General features: G+C 44.3%; 1 protein-coding gene across 1 annotated transcript in view; it reads left to right on the forward strand.

Annotated features, from left to right (window-relative positions):
- Nucleotides 1-21,293, forward strand: part of PLPP3 (phospholipid phosphatase 3) — a 77,153-nt gene that overhangs the window by 27,823 nt on the left and 28,037 nt on the right. Inside the window, exon 2 of the mRNA XM_074221343.1 lies at nucleotides 16,395-16,552. Within this exon, the coding sequence (XP_074077444.1) occupies nucleotides 16,395-16,552 (158 nt within the window). The remainder of the gene's footprint in view (nucleotides 1-16,394; nucleotides 16,553-21,293) is intronic.

Here is a 21,293-nt window from a genome sequence, read left to right on the forward strand (position 1 = left end):
ATAAGGTCTCACCCTGTGACAGGGTGTGCAGGGGGAACTCTCTAACTGGGGCTGGGGCAGGGGGGCTGGAGAGAAGCATCCTGGGGGAATGTGGGAGAGAAAACCAGGTTGGGGGAAGGCGGGCCTGGAAGGGGACCCGGTCAAATCATGTCCTTTGTTTCCGTTCAGTCCCCATCAGAGACCTCCTCTTTTCACTTCCAATCTGACAAAAGGGGGTTGTTGTGGGACCGGCATTTCCATGAAAACTAGTGATTTTTCAGCAAACATACCAGGCCGTATTCATGCCAATACCATGGTGAGGGGGAGTAATGTTACTTGGCACAGTGCCCTCTTTCTTGAATGGGGGTGGTGGAGTTGGGGGGGAAAGAACACTGGGGGCTTTGTGGGACATTTATTGCCATGGAGGGGGGAACCTTGGTGGTTGGTGGGAGGTGGGATGAGGGGAAGACTCTCAATTCCCTCTGGCTGCTTTAACCTTCTCCTCCCCTCACCCCCCCACCCATTTATTCACACATTGCTGGACTGGTCATTGTTGCAGAAAGGGACTGGAATGGGAAGTGGCAAGCAATCCACTTTTATTTTTAAAGGAACACTCTAGACATTGTGTCCCAACCTCTCCCGGGACAAAGAGACAGGCTCCAAGTGGCCTCCCCTTGTGTGGGGAAGATGAAGAACAAAGCAGGGGCCTGGCCTCAGAGGCTGAGGAAGAAAGCTCCCCCAGGGCCCCCTGAAGCCACCCTTTACCTGAACAGCTGGAAAAGGCATCAGCCAGCAATGGCTTCTGGGAGAATTTTGGCAGGCTCGGCCCCACTGGAGCAGAGAGGGGTTTATTACTGCTTCAGGACTGAGATGCATTCTCTCCTGCTGGGTGAGCCAGGGCTGGAATTCTCAGTTAACCGGAAGGGTGGGGAGCAGTCTTGGTGGTCCTGGAAAATCTAAGTTTGCACATAATTAGGGGGTGGGCCACTGCCCTGTTTCTCTAGGACCCTGGTCTATGGGAGCCCGAGAGATCTTGGGTCCTAGAGGAGAGAGTGGCAACAATAAACACCAAAGCACAACAATAAGGATAGTAGCTAAGATAGTCAGACTTTGATCTAGGACTTATTCTTTCTGGCTACTTTGTTAATAAGCTCTGGGCTTGGAAAGGGACAAAATCTGCCCTGCTTTCTAGGGGCCTAAGTCCTAATGAAATTTGTAGATACTGAGTAAAGGGAAGGAAGAATGTTCTAAAGACCTGAGCTGAAATCCAGTTTCAGACATTTATTAACTCTGTGACCCTGAGCAAGTCACTTCTCTCACCCTCAGTTTCCTCACAATAGTATCTCCTTCCCAGGGTGGGTTCTGAGCATCAGAGGAGATTCTGTTGGTAAAATATTATATGCATAGGAGATATTAGGATGATAATGATTTCTGAAATGAAGACAAAAAAGTCACAGAGTGAAACTGTCTCTCTCTCTCTCTCTCTCTCTCTCTCTCTCTCTCTCTCTCTCTCTCTCTCTCTCTCTCTGTCTCTGTCTCTGTCTCTCTAAGAGCTGGAGTTTTGAAACCCTGACTCTGCTGCTTTTGTAGAAGGGAGCTTCCTCAGCGGAAGATCCTGAGCTCAACACAGGTGATCATTTGCACCTCCCAACAATTCCTGTGAATAATGACAGGTATTAGTCTCATTTTGCAGATGAGGATACTGAGGCTCCTAGATTTTTGGCCATGGGTCACTTGCCTGTGGTCACATACATGTTGTTTTTTAATCATTTTTCAGTCATGTCCGACTCTTCATGACCCCATTTTGGGGTTTTCTTGGCAAAGATACTAGAGTGGTTTCCCATTTTCTTCTCCAGCTCATTTTACAGATGAGGAAAGTGAGGCAAACCAGGTTAAGTTACTTATCCAGGGCCACACTGCTAGCACATTTCTAAGACCAGATTTGGAATTAGGGAAAGGAATCTTCCTGACTTAAGGTCTAGCACTCCTATCTATGGAGTCTTCCATTTGGAAATAAAGGTTCCTTTTCCTCCCAAACCATTGAGTGTTTTCTTTTTTGAACGTGAGATCAATTGGTAAATGACTGGGCTAAGTTCATCTCCAGTCTTCTCTGTTTCCTCTTGTCTGGGCTTTCAGTGACATCTATAGAGAGAAAGCTAGCTACTAGCTCATTAATAGAAGTCTCATTAACAAGGAAATGATCCCAGTGGAGTGAGTTCATTTGTTCTCCAATTTGTTGTTCTAATTCATCACAGTACTGCTAATCACTGACATTTATAGGAGGTTTTATGATTACAAAATGCTTTCACATCTCTGGTCCCACTGGATCTTCTCATCAGCCTTGGGAAGTTGGCAAGGCAACCTGGTTTTACTAATGAGGTAGCCTGAGGGCCCAGAAGGTGGTGGTGGGTGTCTTGGGAATGACTTGACCAAGAACATACCAGCTCACAGTTGGCCAGATCCATAGGGGCCTCAAACTCTCATCTCCTGCCTCCCAAGTCCATTTGCTCAATTCTGGTGATTTCCTGCCACAGGTTCTAACCTCTGCCCCAGATAAGACATTTCCTCCCCAGATTAGATGACTTTGATAAAGTCCAGATTTTTTCCCCTAATTTCCTATTGCTTATTTCTTGGCCTCTGCACTTTGGAGGAGACTGGCCTTCTTCAAACTTGCAACTCTCATCCATCCTCAGGGTGAGTGATATTGGGGGGGTGGGAGGCAGTTTAGGGAGCTCAGACAGCCCAACCCTGAGTCCTGTGAGACTGTAAGAATGTCTATAGCTTTCCAAACCCCATTGATATACTAACTTTCCTGTTAGAGATGGGTCACCACTTGGCAGTGGAGAATCAAACAGATAATGGAAAAGAACAGATAATCCATGCATGTGACTTAGACACTTGGGTCTACATTTCTCTCTCTATTTATAGGAAGACTCCAAGTTTTTAGGGTTTGGAGTCCTCCTCCTCCTCCTCCTCCTCCTGATCTTCCTCTTCCTATAAAACCTCTCCTATGAAGTCTTTGTTGTACCTTTGTGTGCTTCTAAGCTCTCTAGTAGGTTGGGCCTCTTTGGGAGACAGGAAGGAGCAGTCTCTGGCTTCATAAGATTTTTGTGAGGATCACAAGAGATGTGTTCTTTAAGTCTTTTGAACTTTTGCTAAAAAAAAAATCTCAAAAATATGAGCTATTGTCATTACCATCAATATTGCTAATGATAAAAATAGTAATGTTTTTGCCTTTGTCTGTTGTAAGTTACTAGCTGAAGCTTTGTTTCTCTCCTCAAAGTCTGACTACTCTCATTTAGCACACACCCCCCCAAGACTAGACTGGTTTTTGTACCTTGAGGCAGTGGAGATCCCTGGTATGGGGCAGACATGGAGGACTGGTAGCCTTCCTGTTTGGGCACTATGTGGAGGTGAGCCTGGCTAACCACCCAGGGAAATGTGGGCTGGAGAAGATTCCCCCAAGAGGTAAAACCTTTGGAATGAGACTGAAGCAGGAGGTGGGGGGGTGGGGTGGAGAAAGAACTGGATTTCATGTTTTCCTCTGGCCCAGCTTCGGCCTCTCTCAGCAAGAGGTTACATCTAAGGCTGTGTTTTCTTCCCCTTCATGGCCACTCTTCCCCCTGTACCTTTCGGAGAGGTCTCAGGCAAGTCTGTCAGACCTCGAATATCATTGGCCAAGCCTGGCTTCCATTTTAATGAAGGGGGTTCATGTAATCCATTTCCCCTGATACTCAAAACAAGAGAATCCTATAGAGAAGGCCTATAGAAAGGAAATCAACTCTAAATTAGAAAGTGATTAGTGAGCTTTTAAGTAGGAGGTCAAAGGGATTTGAGGGGACTTCAAACTCGGCTGCTCTCAGTACATGTATTCAGTTACAGAATTACCCACCGAGATTATTTGTGCAGGTGGTGGCTGTCAGATTGGAAGAAAATGTCTACATTTTACAAAAGGAACATTGACAGAGCCTGGGAGGTGGGAGCAGCCCTGGGCACCCCTTTTAGCAGTGCTCCCAAGGCTGAAGGAGGACCTTCTTGCTATGGGATTGCCTCAGGTCCCTTTTGGCAGCACTTTCTAATCACTGGGTCATCATCCTAAAGTTGGAGAGGCCTTCAAAGGCCATCTAGACTGTCCCTTTCATTTTACAGAAAAGAAAACAGGCCCAGAGAGAGGTCACATGAGTTGCAGGGTCAAAGAGTTTTGCTCTTGTTCAGTCATTTCAGTATGATACCATATGGAGTTTTCTTGGCAGAGATCCTGGAATGGTTTGCCATTTCCTTCTCCAGTCAATTTTACAGCTGAGGAAACAGAGGCAAACAAGGTTAAGTGGCTTGTCCAAAGTCACACAGACAGCAACTGAGGATGGATTTGAACTCAGATCTTGCTGACTTCAGGTCCAGGTCTTGCTTCCCTAAATGGTAGAATTAGAGGTCATCTAATCTAACTCCCCTGCCCCCCGCTGTTTTGAACCCTGGCCCTCTGGCATCAATTCCAGCTGTCTTTTCTCTCCTTTTCTCCAGACTAGTTCCCATCTCAGTGTTTTAGAGAAGGAAAAGTCCCCAAGGTTTGCCAGGTTAACTCCATATCTTAGTTGTCATCTATTACTTATCCCCTTGTCAATCTCCAGCATCCTGGCAACTCAAACAAAGCAGGCCATTCCCACTTTGGTGCACTTTTGGACAACGACAGTATTAGTAAACTCCTCTTTCTGTAGAACAGAAACATTTACTCCTTCCTACCCTCTCTAGTTCTGGTTCCGAATCTGTCTGATTCGATCCGCAGGTCATAGTACATTCAATCAACATGGTAGCCTCATTGAGCAAACTGGGGAAACCGGTGGTTACTCACCATGTAAACAGAACAGCTGGGTCTTTGATTTAATTGTTGAATTTTCCCAGAGATGTTTGGAATTTTGTAGGTATGGCCTTTGAAGAGGGTGGATTTGGGACTTTGGAATGATCACAATCCAAAGTGGTGGTGGGAGGGAACTATGTGTAGCTTAGGACACGATTTTACTTTCAGGTCCACCTGAAGGTATTTTAGAATTTTTCAGATGTAGACTTGTGGCCCATGTATTAAAAATAGAAATCTCTTCTTTGCTCAAAAACTCTCCAGAGAAAGAATTGTGGAGTTTGAACAAAGACCAAAGACTATTACCTTCAATTTAGAAAAAAACAGTTATCTTATTATGTAATTCTGCTATCTCTTATACTTTATTTTTCTTCCTTAAGGATATGATTTCTCTCTCATCACATTCAACTCAGATCAATGTATACCATGGAAACAATGTAGAGACTAACAGACTGCCTTCTGTGTGTGTGTGTGTGTGTGTGTGTGTGTGTGGTTGTTGGGAGGGGAGCAAGATTAGGGGAAAAATTGTAAAACTCAAAATAAATAAAATCTTTCTAAAAAGAAAAAAATACTCCATGCTGCCCGGGCTGATTATGTTACAACTCTTCAATCTAGAATTCTAAACTTTTTATAATTAATCCTTTTAGCCTTTTCCTTTACTGGTTCTCAAAGCTAGCTCTCAGTGCTGGCTGTCATGCTAATTATTGCCTTACTGTTAGCTCCTTTTCATCTCCCCATTCTTTTTTTTTTAATTTGTATTTTAATGAACAAAAATATCTACCTTTTCTCTTCACCCTTCCCTCTGTCCTCTGTTTTTCTCTGACCATTTTAAGAAAAACAAGTTCATTATAGCATAGTTGAGCAACACAAATTTCTGCCTTGGCCATGTCCCGAAATATATTCTTTTTCTGGACCATGAGTCTTTGCAGGAGATGAGTTGATAAGGTACCAGGTTTCATCATCTGTTCTTTGGAATCATGGTTGAGCATCTGACCAATCAGAGTTCTTAAGTTTGTTTTTACAAAATTATTATTATATAATTTGTTCTCCTGATTCTACTTACTTCATTTTGTATCCATTCACATAAATCTTCCCAAGTTTTTTGGTAACCGTCCCCCCTGGTCCTTTCTTATAACGCAATGATACTATGTTATATCACATTCCTCTTCCAGGTGTTCATCCTTTTCCTGTTTGGATGGACACCTCTTTCCTTCCCAGATCTTTGCCACACCAGAAGAGCTGCTATAATTATTTTTGTACACATTCCTACCTTTTCTATTTCGTTTATCTCTTTGGGCCATAGGGCGAGTAATGGTATTTCTGGTTTAGGAGTATGGCATCCTCACTCCTTAACATGGTATGTCCAAAGCCGGAAGGAAGCACAGGAGTAGTCCGGGCCAGCCTTCTTGTTTTACAAATGAGGAAACTCATATGTCTCTGAAAATGGGAGAGGTCCTGGTTTAAATACTGACATTGATATTTAATACCTTGGGCAAGTCATTTAACCTCAGAAAATGAGGGAGTAGATTTTGCTGATTCTCAGGGTCCCTTCTGCTCTCAATGTGTTATCCTATGGATTCAAATTCTTTCTCAGATGCTTACTCCTAGTATGTATGACACTGGGTGTTACTAGGCCATGAATTCACTGAACCTCAGTTTCACGATCTGTAATATCCCTATTTATGCAAAGTGCTCCGCAAATCTGAAGTCTCAGATAAAAGAGAGTAAAGCTGGTGGTTCTTGTCCATCTTGCTTCTTGTTTTTCTAGTTTTTGCTCTTTCTTCCCTTGTTTTGTTCTTCCTAATCACGTAGCCGTCATCTAGATCATAGAATTGAGGATGGGGGCAGAGAACATGGTCACACCATGCAGTCTCCCCATTGAGTTTCATCCCCATCTTTTTCTCCTTGTCCATTCTAATTTCATTCAGCCTCAGACACTTGACACTTACTTGCTGTGTGACCTTGGGCAAGTCACTTAACCCCGATTGCCTCACATCTAGTACTATCTCCAGTCATCCTGATTCATATTTGGCTACTGATCCCAGATGGCTCTAGAGGAGAAAGTGAGGCTGGTGATTTAGCATAGTACCTCTCACCCAAATTCAATTCACTCGCTTGACATGTTCTTCTTTGAAAATGAAGGACAGGGGGTGGCTAGGTGGCACAGTGGATAAAGCACCAGCCCTGGAGTCAGGAGTACCAGGGTTCAAATCCAGTCTCAGACACTTAATAATGACCTAGCCATGTGGCCTTGGGCAAGCCACTTAACCCAATTTGCCTTACAAAAACCTTAAAAAAAAAAAAAAGAAAAGAAAATGAAGGACAAGGGACAGTTAGGTGGTGCAGTAGATAGAGCACTGGCCTTGGAGTCAGGAGTACCTGAGTTCAAATCCAGCCTCAGACACTTAATAATTACCTAGCCTTGTGGCCTTGGGCAAGCTACTTAACCTCACTGCCTTGCAAAACAATCTAAAAAAAAAAATGAAGGACAAAACATCATTACTATTAGTACTGATCACGAGTGTTTATTCAAGGTTCTATGTCCATTGGCCCCACAGTCATCCCTCTTCCTTGTTCCAGGATTTGTAGGATAATAATTATTCAGCTAATAAGCCAGTCAAGACCAGGTTCCTCTTAGGGCCCACGTCCAGTGTGTGGCTTTGGTGAGACTGAGAAAGGGACGAGTCTGCCCAAAAGGCAATCTACTTGCCATTGACCCCAATCCCTTTCCTTGCCATCACCAAATAAATAAACATAACTGGCCTCAGTGCTTTTGGGTGCGACTGGCTGAAAAGCATTCATTGGGTACTCCAGACGGGAGTCAGCCCCCCCCCCCACAAGAGCACACATTGAGTGTTGCTCTGTTGGATGGAGGAGGCAGGGGGCTGTCCAGGCCCGCCTCTGACATCATAAGGAGTTGAGGTTTTTACTGTGGTCAGCAGGACATCAACCACCGCCCCAGGAAAGGAAATTTCAAGTTGTGGACCTGGTCATTCACACCCTTACCGTTGCATGGCGCTGGCTAACAGGCAAGCCTGTAATAACAATAATTGTGATAATAATAATTGAAGAGAACCCCCCCCCAAGTGTTTTTGTTTTTCAAATGGTTAAAAATGCATTCCTCTGAATGAATGTGCCCATCCAAGCCCCGTGGCCAGGTGTGCTGGAACTGGGAGGTTCACAGGGCGGTAAAATAAACTCAGCCATGTGTTGGCAGGACATCAGAAGTCATCGCGGGTGGACGTAGAAGGCGCTTCTCAGGATGGACTTGAGGCAGCTGCTAGGCTAAGTGTGAGCCTGGGCAAAGGTATCCTTTTGGAGAGTAGGGACAGAGAATGCAGAAGGGTGTGGGCTCCAAGACCCTGAAGTGCCCAGGGCCAGCCCAGGGTGGGGCTGGTATGATCTAAGTGACCTGAGGTGACCTTCTTCCCCTTTTCCCTGTCCTCCCAAATGGGAAATGGGCTGTTTGGGGGAATGTTTGCCACAGTCTTTATTAGCCATAGTAAACATATGATGGGGGGAGTTGAGGGTGAGAGAGGAACCCAAGCCTAGTCTGAGTGGCCTATTTATGGGATGAATTTATTAATCTGGGGGAATGTTCCCCATGCCTGTGGATGGAATGTTGGATCTTACTCCCTGGAGTGACTATATATGAAATGTTGCGTGGGTAGAAGAACTTAGCCTCAAATAAAGGGCTGCAGTAATTTCTTGCTAGACGTCACCAGGTGGGTGATAGCAGAAAGTTCCCAAGGGGTTAGGTAGAGGATTGTGTGTATGTGTGTGTGTGTGTACAGATATGTGAAAAATAGAAGTTACTCCATGCTTAAAGTGTTTTATAAACATATTGGCCTACAATTCATACCACAATAACATGGGACTTATGTAACGTATCTGTTGGGGAGGCCAGAATGAAAGATGAACTCTTACCTTAAGTGGTCTCTTGGAATAGAATAGCAGCTTCTTGAGGACAGGAGCAAATTTTTTTTGTCTTTGTATCCCCTGTGCAAAACATACAGTAGGAGCTTAATAAATGCTTATTGCTTGATGGTAGGTGACTGGGATTGTCATTCAACATTCACTACTTCAGGGCTCTTTCACTAGTGATTCCAGGCCTTCCACTGATATAGCTTATGACCCTTCTTTGTTTTGCTAGATATCCTTCATGAGCAGTTGCAATAGAAGGAATCCCATTGCTTGATGACCACCCTTCTGGTTGGTGAGCCTCCTGCTTCCTTAAGTTGATCCATTACCCAATCCATACTTGCCGCCATACTTAAAACCTGCCTGGCTTACCAGGGGTGACTGGAATTCGGAATCCATGGTCAGAACCCGGGAAAAACCAGGGCCATCTTTCACACTGTGATGAGACATCAGAGTGGGGCATCTCTGGAAAATGTTAGCTCAGGAGATCCTTTTCTAAAATTCTGCAATGGAAAGTAGTTCAAATCTCCCCATTTCCTTGGTGAGGAAATGGAGGTTTAGAGATGAGAAGTCTTACCTAATGTTTGCAGAGATGGGACGTGGCAAAGCTAGGTTTGAACCTGTATTTCTTATGGTTCTACTTGTATCACACCACCAGAGGCCTCCCTGCCCAGGGCCAAAAAGGCCCAACTATGCCAATTCAAAAGAATTAGTCATTTTTTTCTCCAGAAAGGCCTCCACACTCCAAATACTTGACGTTCACACCAGTAAAAAGCTAGTGTTTGGCCTGGCTGTTCTTGTCCAGGTCGGGGACAAATCGACATAGTAAATCCACTTTGGTTGAGTCTGGATTGTGTCCAGGCTCAAAATCTGAACAAATATTGTAAACCAAATAAGGTGGGCTGCACATTCCCAAGGCTAGCGCCTATTAATTACTTTAACTAGAAAGCCTGTCACTTGCATGTTACCTAAATATTTGCATTAGTAACTTCCAAGGAAGGATTTGGTTTGTCTTCTTTACCAACGGAGGAGGAGAAACTGAGGAGTTGGGCAAATGTCTTCTCCACTCATGGGATGTCAGATCTGGGAGAGCCCTTAGAACAGCCACTTTTAGAAAAAAAGATGAGCAGATGAGCAATTTGAGGGGCTCCCACCCTTTCATTTCATAGATGAGGAAACCAGGTTGGAGGTAGCGAAAGGAATTTGCTGAAGGTGGTTCCCCAGTGAGTTAGTAAAGGAAGGAGGCTCATGCCCAGGTCTTGGCCCTTCTAGTCTGACTGGTGCTGGCTATAATTAGGTTTTGGAATATCTAATCAGAGTCTGGATGTGGGAAATGCAAACCCCGCCTCTGACCCCCAGATTTTCAGTGTAGAAAATAAAAGGTGATTTCCCCCTTCCCACAACCTCCCCAAAACATTTCAGGGAGCAAGGGATCTGTGTTGAATTTAGTGCAGAGGTGAACCCTGGGCTGGGGGGAATCAAAGTGTCAGAGGCCGGGTCCTGCAATAACCCTTCCCATATGACTGTATCAATGGGTGGGCAGTGAAAACTTAGCCTGTGTTTGTTCACAGCCCGCCCTCCATCTCTGCACAAGTGTTCACGTTTCAAAGCCATGAACCCCACACAGAGGTCTTTGATTTTCAGTATGTTAAGAGTTTGCCAAAGAGTACTATTTTTTGCTTTTTTTATGACTGCCTTTCCAATACGATGTGGTAAGGAGAGAGCCAGGCATGGATGGTAGGAAAGATGGCGAAGCCTCGGTCCTGGTGCATGTGAGATACCTGAGAGACATCTCGGCACATGAGAGGGATAACTGGGTTTGGAGAAGTTAGGATCTCAACCTGCCTCTACCATGGCCACCTCTCTGGACCTTGATTTCCCAATTCTCCTAGCTCTGTTCCTTCCTCTTCATGGAAATGTCATGAGAATTCTAAGAACCGTGGGGAGAGGGCTTTGTATCCATACATCTCTGCTCCCATTTTCAAAGATATTATTTGAGTTTTACAATTTCCCCCCCAAGCTTACTCTCCTCCCCCCACTCCCCCACAGAAAGCAATCTGTCAGTCTGGGTCCATACCCTGAAGTGATGATGAAAAAGGGGTAAAAACATCCCATTTTCCTTCTAACAAGCCTGGGAAGAGGGGGAGTTTGAGTTTTGTTATCCACAATTTCCAAAGGGGGAAACTCTGGCATAGATAGATAGACAGACAGATAATATCTATACATATAGATATACATACATAGAGCAATAAAGCCTTTGATAATGGCTTACTCTGTGTGTGTGTGGGTGTGGGTGTGGGTGTGTTTTGGAGAGGGGAGTGGGGTAGGGATATTCCTACCCAATCCTAGAGATCAGAGCTGAATGGTACAATGGGCAAAATTTTGACATGGATACGGGAAAACTAACTGTATTACCCTGAGCAAGTCACATTACCTCTGAATGTCAAATTTCTAATCTATAAAATGGGAAAGGTAATAATATGCGTATGCCTCACTCATGGGACCCCCTGAGGACAAAGGACCTTTGTAAACCTCAATGCTTTACATAAGGGAAGACCTCTTAGTGTATGCAAGGTAAGACATAGGAAGGTGTGTTTAGGAATCAGTGAGGAGTCCAGTTTGGTCACAGGTAGAGAACAAATGCCTATAATGAACATTTATGTATTGTTTTAAAGCTTAAGTACATCACCCAGCTCATAAGATCTCACAGTTAGGAGGGCCATCAGAGGGGATCCAATCAATGCCCTCATTTTACAGTCTAGGAAAGTTAAATAATTTGCTCAAGATCAAACAGCTAGTAATTTGAACCCACATCTTCCTAATTTCTACTGCACCATCTCGCCTCATTTCATTTATTGCTCCCAATATCCCTGTACTGTTGGCATCATTATTCCCATTTTATGGATAGAGAAGTTGAGACTCAGACAAGTCACATGCCAAATGTGTCAGGAGGGATTTGAACTCAACTCTTTTAGACTTCCAAGTCCTGCTATGCTGGAAAAAGGGGGGAAATGGCTCAGGGAAATGGAATTTGGGTGTTCTTTAGTCTCTCTACCAACCACTGTTCTTGAAGACCAGGAAATTTGAGATCTACATGCTTGATTCTCCCTCTCTCTTTGCAAGTCATGATGGTGGAAGGATTATCTTTATCCATCTCATTCATGCTAAAGATGGGCACCCTCACTAGAAAGTAGGAGTTGACCTCTCCAGGGGCCCAGTTTGGGATATCTTCCCACAGCCAAGGACGACCATATTTATCTGTCTCTTATCAAAGAAGGAGATCTGAGGTTGCCTCTTTATTGGAGAGGTGTCAAGATTGGGTTGGCAGTCACCATATCTAAACCACAAATCTTAATGAGAAAAGGAAGAGACAGAGAGAGAGAGACAGAGAGTTAGAAAGAGGAGAGAACTGAGAGAAGTCACTGGCTTTGGGGCCCACCACGAGAAAGAACATGCTAGAAGGCTCTTAAAACCAACCTTTCATCTGCTTCCCATCATGGTACATATAGTAGAGGCTCAGGAACACACTCCTCCTGTTTGGAGGCAGTGGGGGGTGGGGGGGTGGGAGGTGGTAAATGAAAAAAAAATAGGAAGAAAAATAACAGCTTCTGCTTGGGTTTTGAGAGGGCAAAGGGACAGGCCAGACATTTCTTCTCTCCCAGTTCACTCAGCTTTTAGGCGTGTTTAATTGTCTCTAGGAACATGTGTTTTACAGACCTGTCATGTGAAAGCTATTACCCAAGGAGAAGATCTGGCCCATCCATAAGCCACGTATGTGAGAAACTGTGGCCCGGCCATTACCGCACCCCCCCCCCCCCCAGGTCTATGGCTTCAGCTCCAAGGCTCTGGAGAGAGGAGGCAGGCTTCTCTGTGTTGGAACTGTGTTTTTTCATTATGATGTGAGGATTTTAAAAACAGACTAGAAATATCCAGTTTCTGGCCTCAGAACTGTTCTGTGGAATCAGCTTGGCCAGGTTTCAGATGCTTAGGTAGTTCAATGAGGATGAGTTAGAGAGCTCTTCCCCTTTCTCCCCCCCCCCACACCCACTCTTAATATAAAGAGTTTGCCTGTTAGTGGGGCTCCTTCCAAATGATTGGCGGCCTAGCTGATGCACAGGACTCCATCAGAGTCAGGAGTCAGAAGGATGAGGACAACTTTAGCTTTTCCACTTACTCAGAGAAGGGCAGCGTGACTGAAAGGGTTTGGTTGCTGGAGATCTAGGTTTGTAACCTGACTGCTGTCAGGGGGGTGGGGGAAAGAACAAGAACAAAGCATTTCACTTTTCTGGACTGTTTCCTTGTTTCTAAAAGGAGGAGGCTGGACTCCAGAGGATTCCTAAGGCCATCTTTCCATCTTGAGGTCCCGTGCTCAAAGGAAACTGTGCACCCACCTACCCCAAAGTATAGAATGCTTGTTTGCAACCCTTAGGTGTGATGGGGTAAACATGAGTGTTTTTGTTTTTCTGATGAAATGCATGGCTTTCTGTGTCTTTGCTTCTTCATTTATAAAAGAAAAAATAATATTTTCTCTCTCGATAAACTTCCAAGGTTATTGTGGCCTTCAATACCTAGAGTACTGGACCTGGGAAAGCCTGGGCCAAAGTCGCACTCTAGATTCTGTGTGATTTGGGGCCACTCCTTTCTTCTTGAGTTTCAGTTCTAACATCTTCAAAATGGGTATGATGTGAGCAGTCATCTCTTAGGCTTTGGAGATGAATTAAGATGACATATATAAATTAAATATGATTCGACATCTAATCAGATTCCTCCCTATCTTGGGGAAGAGAAAGGGAAGAAGAAAACTGGATGGACCTCAAAATCTAACCAGAAGAAGGCTGGAAATTCTTTATATGTAATTAGAAAAAAATGAAATTAAAAGAAAAACATAATGTATAAAAAGAATTTTTCAACCTTAAAGCTATGCATCATTACCACTTAATAAATAAGGATGCTTAATAAATTAAAAAAAGAAATAAATGATTCTCTCCTTCATCCCTCCCTTTCTCCTTCCTTCCTTTCTTATTTCCTTCCTTGTTTCCTTTTTTCCTTCTTTCTTTCCTTCCCTCCTTCCTTTTTACCTTCCTTCTTACCTTCCTTGATTTTCTCTTTTTGTTCTTCACTGGAATGATATGAGGCTGAAAGGTAAAAGCATTCATAATTGCATTGTTTACTTTTTAAATGTCAGGCACAATAATGGGACCTGGTGCTTTTATTTCTTTTGTGAGCCAATATAAATTTGATAAAGTAAATTGTTGTTCTAACAGGAAGCAGTTAGGGGTCACAAAAGTAAATAACAATGGAATTTAAATAAATCCAAAGAACAAAGCCAAGTAAATCCTTTTGTGCATCTGTGACAATATACAAATAATAAATACCACTATACCCCAACACACACACACACACACACACACACACACACACACACACACACACACACACACACCCCTTCCCCCCCACCCCCAGGAAGGGATCCAGAACAAAAGTGACCATAGTTATGCCATCTCTAACTTTTCAGATGAGGTCTCTGGCAAAGAAACTGTTATAGTAAATTTATATATTTTAGTACAATCATCATTATTAACAATTCCACATCTCTAGTTTTTTTTTTTAAGACTTGGTTCTTTTCTAAGACATTTCTTATGCAAGGAAATAGTCCCTTCCCTTAGTGAGCTTACAGTCTAATGGAAGGGGGTATTGTTAATCTCTTGTATAGATGGAAAGCCAAAGGCTAAAGATGCCAGAGGTGATGTGCCTTGAAGCAAACTTGGACTCAGTTCTTTTCCGAATAGCATTCCAGATATGGATGTGAATTTTAAGTAGCCATGAATGTTCTAATACCAGGTTGGGTTATCTGAGAATTTTTGACCAACTAAATTCTCCTTTGGATTCCCCCATTCAGTGTATGCTTATGAAGATTCTATAATATGAATGGACTTTGGAAAGTGATATAATGTCATGGAAAGAAGTTCCAGTTTGGACCTAGGTCCTGGGAGAAGCCACTATGAAGTGGCTTTCCAGTCAGTCCTCAGTTTCCATGGTTATATTTGAGGAGGTGTCTTAGATAATATCTAGAATCTTTTTCAGCACTAGTTGATCCAGTGAGTGAGACACAGTCTTAGCTTTCTTAATTTTTTAATTATTAATTGTTGTCGTTGTTTCATTTGTTTTTAAACTTTTGTGCCAAGAATGAAGCAGATGATGAAATTGTAGGGAAAGACAAACTCCTAAGAGGGAGCAGTCATTTCTATTGCTCCCAGAATGAGGGAAGACTTCACTGGTCACTTGAGCCGGGTCTTGAAAAATGGCAAAGACCAGATTCATGGGACTCCAGTCCAATGAGACCAGTTCTCCGATAACTGGTGCCTAGGTGTCCAGCCATTTTGTGGAGAAAGAGTCTGAGGGCCAGAGAGGATAAAGGACCAAAGTTAGTGTCAGAGTTTGGACTAGAAGCCCAGTGTTCTATTTCTATTTAAGAGTACTTTTTAACTTTTTGTTTTTTCAATTTGAGGATTCAATTTGGAGATGATTTAACTGGAGAAAAAAAGTAATGTGATGGTACTCTTATCATAGACTTGCTCCAGTTGGGGTGGACGAAGCAATAGAGGGTTATCAGGCCCACCCCTCAAGGAATGCCATTTACTCTTTCTCTTGGCCTGGGGATCCAGTCTGCCTCCTGCTTGGTAGCCTGTTGCATATTTAACATATCCTGCTGCAGAAGCCCATTTCAACAATGGCAAGATTGTGACCCAGAGAAAAAACACCCCAGTTTCCTTCCAGCACCCACCCCAGCCTTGATGAGTCTCTTCAAAGAGCTTGGAATGTTGGCTCTGCCCCTGTGTCTCTATGCAAGTGGGGCCTTTTGGGACAAGACAAGACCAACTTCTCTTCTCTCTTATCACGGGTGGGGGAGGGGGGTGAGTAGGCTGCTCTTGGCTGAGGGTGACATACTTGGGCCCTGACCTTTGAAGGTGGAGACGCTATGCTGCGTTCTTAGCATGACTGGGCTCCATGGGTGACCTTTGCCTGAATTGGCTCTGGTCATGGAGTGGCAGGGTTTCCAAAGGCAGTGCCCATGATAGCCAATTAGGGGACACTTTGGGGGGAAAGGCAAGGCTCAGGGGTGAACATCAAAACTGTCTTCATGTGTTTAAAGGGTTGTCATTATGACATGTGCCTGGCTCATGATAAGCTCTATATAAATATTAACTATTAGCCAGCTATTCTTTTTTTGCTTTACCCACAAGTGAGGAAACTTTGGAGAGACAAATACAGGCTCATCCAAAATAATCAAAGTCATTGAAAAGTAGAATAGAAGTCAGTTCCCTATCACTCACCAGGGCTGTTTTAAAGGGTTTCAATTGACAGGGGTAGTTCTGAGAGGAGCCATCCACTCAGGAGCAGAAACTATGGGGCATCATCCATAATTCCAGTGCACAGTGGATTCTGGAATAGATAAGAGAGGAGGAAAATACAGTCTCCATCCTAGAGGAATTTGTCACCTACTAGGGCCAAGTCTGTATTGATGTATCACAAAAAGGGTGCCCAAGGACAAAATGATCATGATACTTTGATTGGCTCCATCTTCCTGTGTTCTGTTGCTAATTGGTACCTTGGCTCTGACCTTCTTTCTCTTTTCTCACAGCGGGCCTGCCCTTCCTCATCATTGAGACCAGCACCATCAAGCCATACCGAAGAGGCTTCTACTGCAGCGATGAGAGCATCAAGTATCCCCTGAAGACGGGGGAGACAATCAATGATGCCGTCCTTTGTGCTGTGGGCATCGTTATTGCCATCCTTGCAGTAAGTTTGTGTGTGTGTGTGTGTGTGTGTGTGTGTGTGTGTCTCTGTATCTGTGTGTGTCTGCGTGTATCTGTGTGTGGCTTCTCCCCCTGCTCTGAAGGGGGCTAGTTCAGACTCCTTTCTGGAGCCCTTGGTGAGGTCATTAAGAAGAGACCACACAAACTTGCCACATCTCTCCCAAAACTAATTTTTTTCTGGCCAACCCAAAGCCCATGGGCAACTTAAAATCACTGAGAGGCAGAGTACCAGCCTTGGAGCCAGGAGGCCTTGGGTAGAAAGACTCCCTAGAGTGCACTGGACACGTGACCCCGTGGAGTCACCTTTAGTGGTTACTCACAGAATAATGAATTGCTAGGTCTAAAGTATTTTGAAATGCTCTTTAGTATTTATTATTTTCCAAAAACCCATTTTCTCATCTAAATGAACTGGAAGAGGCCATGGAGAGAAGTGTGACAGAATCAAGGGAAGTGACCTTAAGTAATGCATGTGGCATTGTCTCTGACCTCAGTTCCCTATTTGTACAGAGGGGAAATGACTCTGGAAATACCTCCCTCCCAGATTGCAGAATCATGGAATTTCAGAGATGGCAGGGACCTCAGAGGTCCACTAGGCCAACCCCCTCCCAAAGGATTGTCTTGTCTCATGATGTATATCTTACGTTAAGACCTTGAGTAAGGGGGAGCCCCATGCTCTCTAGGGCAGCTCTCAAGATTGGTAGGTTTTTCCTGACATTGAGGCTAAATCTGCTTTCCGGCCATGCATTGCTGTGAGTTCTGTTGTCTGGGAGCTTACACAACAAGGCTAATCCTTCTTCCATGCCACGGCCTTCAGATGCTTGACCACAGCAATCAATCACTTCTCCCCTGAGCCTTCTCTTGTTCAGGCTGACTGTCTCCCCCCACTTTCTGAAACTGTTGTGTAGAATCCCAAGGTGGACACTGGACGATAAGAGTCAGAGATGAGTAGGGACCTTCTGCTGTGGTGACATCATTCTTAGCCTCCTAAGTAAGAGGAGTAAATAGGTCACCCTGTCCTAGGTTCCTGCAAACATGGTCAGGGACTTGCAGCTCTTTTGGCATAAGATGGATTCACCGGGAGCCCTGGGCAGAATGGAGGCCCTGGCTTGGGCTTTCCCAGCCCTCAGCATGAGGCTAACGGGATAGAGACCCAGGACCGAAACCTTTAACAAGTGATTGAGGAAACAGGCCCTTGTGATGGCAAAAGACAAGGAAAAAGTCTGTCATTCCTGACCTCTTTTCCAGATGGCCCCCCAGCCCCCAGATCCTCACAGCAGAAGCTAAGTATCTTCCAAATCCACAAAGCCTCAGGTCTTTTCTTTCCCCTCTCAGCATTTACCTCACCGGCCCTTAATGATTCTAGCAGGGGGATTGGGGATTAGGGATGAGAAAGAAAATACCATCCACTCTTTATCTGCTCTGCCCTTCTCTCTTCTTGGATTGCAGCAAGCCAACAAGGCCTGGCAGAGGCCTTTCAGGCAGGCAAAGAGTTTAACTTTCAATCAGCAGCCCTCATTCAGACCTTCCCAGAAGGCTTCACCTGTAGGGGACGGCAACCAACTCCTTCATCCAATGAGAAATTGAGGCCCACAGAGGGACCTGCTCTGGGTCCCTTGGTTATTGAGTGAAAATAGAGAGATTGAATCTGTGTCTCCTGACTCCCATTCCAAACTGCCGCCCCCTCACCTCTGAGGGGTGACTTCTTGGCTTTTAAGCACTCTGATCTAACCCCCTGGCTCATCTCCATCTCCACCTGTGGATAATTGTTCTTATGCTTTGAGACCAATTCAAATGGTACTTCTTATCTATCCTCGGTTTCCTTCTCTGTAAAATGAGCTGCTTTGAAGGCATTATTATTTCCAAGGACCCCCTCAAGACCAGAATTGTTGGTTAAAAAATAATTATTAAACTTCTTCAGTATACAGAGCTTTGATCCTCACCCAGGGGAAATTTACAAAATTTGATCATCAAGGGCGGGCAGTGGAAAGAGCACCGGTCCTGGAGTCAGGAGGACCTGAGTTCAAATCTGGTCTCAGACACTTAATAATTACCTAGCTGTGTGGCCTTGGGCAAGCCATGTAATCCCATTTGCCTTGTAAAAAACCTAAAAGAAAAATATTGATCATCAGTTCAATAAGCATGTGCTGTGTCTGCTATGTGTTAGGGTTGGTGTCAGGCTCTAGACAGACAAAGACAAAAGTGAAACAGTCCCTGCCTCAAGGAACTTTGCTTCCATCAATTGAGACTGAGGTGGGAGAGTGCCAGAGTTATTTTATTTAGATAAAGAGAAAACTTTCCAGATGGTCAAAGGAAATGAATAATGGCAGCTAAGACTGGTCAAAGGACCTTCAAGAACTCTTCAGAAACATCTACCTTTCCAAATCATCCTTATTCTTGGGATTGCTCATGGTATCCGGAGCAACCCGATAAATGTTTGATTTTAATGTTAACGTATTTCTTTTGTGATTCTCCATAGTTTGTTTTATATATGTTCTAAAGATATGATTCCTCAAAGCAGCCCTTAGACTTGACAGGATTGTCAAAGGGGCCCAGAACAGAAGAAAAGCTCAAGAATCCCTGATATTAATAATGAAGCTGGTCTCTCCTCCTGACTCTGCTTTCAGATCAGTGATGTATGACCTTAGGCAAGTCACTTCTCTCCGAGCCTCAGTTATATCTCTGGTCCAGTGAAGATAGTGGATTAAATGATTTCTCACATGCTAGTGTTTCATGTTTTGATGCTCTATGACCTGAGAGCTTTCCTAGCTTTTACATTCTGTATTCGAGGGTCCCTCTCAACTCTGCTGCCCTTTTCAGTCCTGATCTTGGGTGTTCTGTCTCCTAGTGGTCTGCATTCTGAGGGCCCTCTCTGCTCTGACATTCTAGGAGTCCATGAACTTGGGAGGGAAGAGAAGCCCAATATTTACTTCTCAAATATCTTCCTTAAATACTTCCAGCAATTCACACAGAGAAACATTCTCTGCACCACATGCAAATGACTTATTGGAGACACAAGAAGAGTTTAATATCTCGAAGACGTGTTTATTCAGGATCAGGCTTCAGTTTCCACACATCTGGGCTGAATTACTTTTCTCCGTTTTCCTTTATCGGAGACAGCACCACCAGCAAAACAAGGCTCTGGGACTTGGGTTCCTCATTAGAGTCCGGTCATGTTTTCAGCTCTTTTAAGAAGTGAAGTTGTGCCTACCCAGTGGGGTAGCAGCAGGAGACCCAATCCCCCAATTTACAATCTACTCCATCTGGGCAATTACCAAGACCACCAACCGAGAAGGAGCAAATTAATCTTCTTGCTTTGTTGTCCCCTGATCAAATGGCTGAAGCTTTTCTGAAACTGTCCTTAACGCTCTCATCATATTGGGGAAGGGGGGAGAGGGTGGCATCCATTTGTGACTCTCCCCTATGTATGTATTGGGATGATATTGTTCATCACTTTGTGTGTCCCTCCTCTACTACCTCCTGCTGCATCCTAGTCAGCCAGCCATCTTCCTTCCCCAAGTGACTTGCCATCTGCCTTGCGGTGATGCCCTCTACTGGGATTCTACTCTCTGAACATGACCTCCCTTTCTCTCCCAGGGGGAAGTAATCCCCACAGCTTTGCATTCCCTGGGGCCCCATTTGGTTGGTAATTTAGAACAAAGGCTCCAAACTGTCTAGTATCACCATCCCTGGACCATACCTCCCTGCCCAGCCATCTACCCTAGACATCTTGCCATTCCTCTGTCTCTTCCCCTCTTTGGCCTACCCTTACTTTAAGAATAGCAGTCAACTTATTATCACTGTTGCTTCTGGCAAGGACATACTCATTGCTGCCTGTAGACCAGTGCAACATCTCTGTGACTCCCCAGATTTCATTTCCTGGTCACTAGTTGTCTCTATGTGCTGTCTCTAGCCATTTAAAGATAAGTTTCCTTGAGATCAGAGACTATATTTCTTGTCTTTGTTTCCAGTGCCTCACCCAGAACATGATGCTTAATGAGCTCTTAATAAATTCATAGTCCATTCATTCATTCATTCATTCATTTATTCATCCTAACCCCAGGACGCCTACTGGCTCCACAGCTGAGGGACTCCCAACCTTTATAGGAAGACCAGCGGCACCCAGCACCCAGGAATAATAACCATTTTAAATGATTAGCAGCATGAAAGAGTCAAAGACATCTGTATATCAGGAGAGCAGTGTTAATGGCAGGCCTAGGCTTAGGGTGTTAAGGCAGACGCTCCCAAGAGACTTGCCAAACCTGTTAAGTGTCTAATGTTTGAAGAAAATCACAGTTGGGGGTGGGGTGCAGATTAAGGGATTTTGAGCCACTGGGATAAGAGCCAGGATTCGATGACAGTATTTAATCAACTCAAAGAAAAGGTTCCCAGAATATGACAGCTGAATTCTAGAACAGCGAGAGACCCGTTGCAGTGAATCGCAAAATGGGGGAGCAGGACTGAAAAATAAGGAGCCGTGTGAGACCTTGAAGAAGGAACTAGCAATACCTAATGTGGAGAAAAGAAGATTGGGGGAGGGGGAGCTGGACTAGCTACCTTCCAAAATTCTGAGGCTTTGTGTAAGGAATGTCAGATGCAATCACATCTAGAAAGTTCTTTGGAACTTTTAAACCTTAACATAGCTATCTAAATGTTAGTTATTACTACTATAATTATTCTGCATGGCTCCCAGGGAGCTAGTAGCAATGGAAGCTAAAGGTTGTAGA

The sequence above is a fragment of the Macrotis lagotis genome, chromosome 2 (genome assembly GCF_037893015.1).
Source record: "Macrotis lagotis isolate mMagLag1 chromosome 2, bilby.v1.9.chrom.fasta, whole genome shotgun sequence".
NCBI classification, from domain to species: Eukaryota; Metazoa; Chordata; class Mammalia; order Peramelemorphia; family Peramelidae; genus Macrotis; species Macrotis lagotis.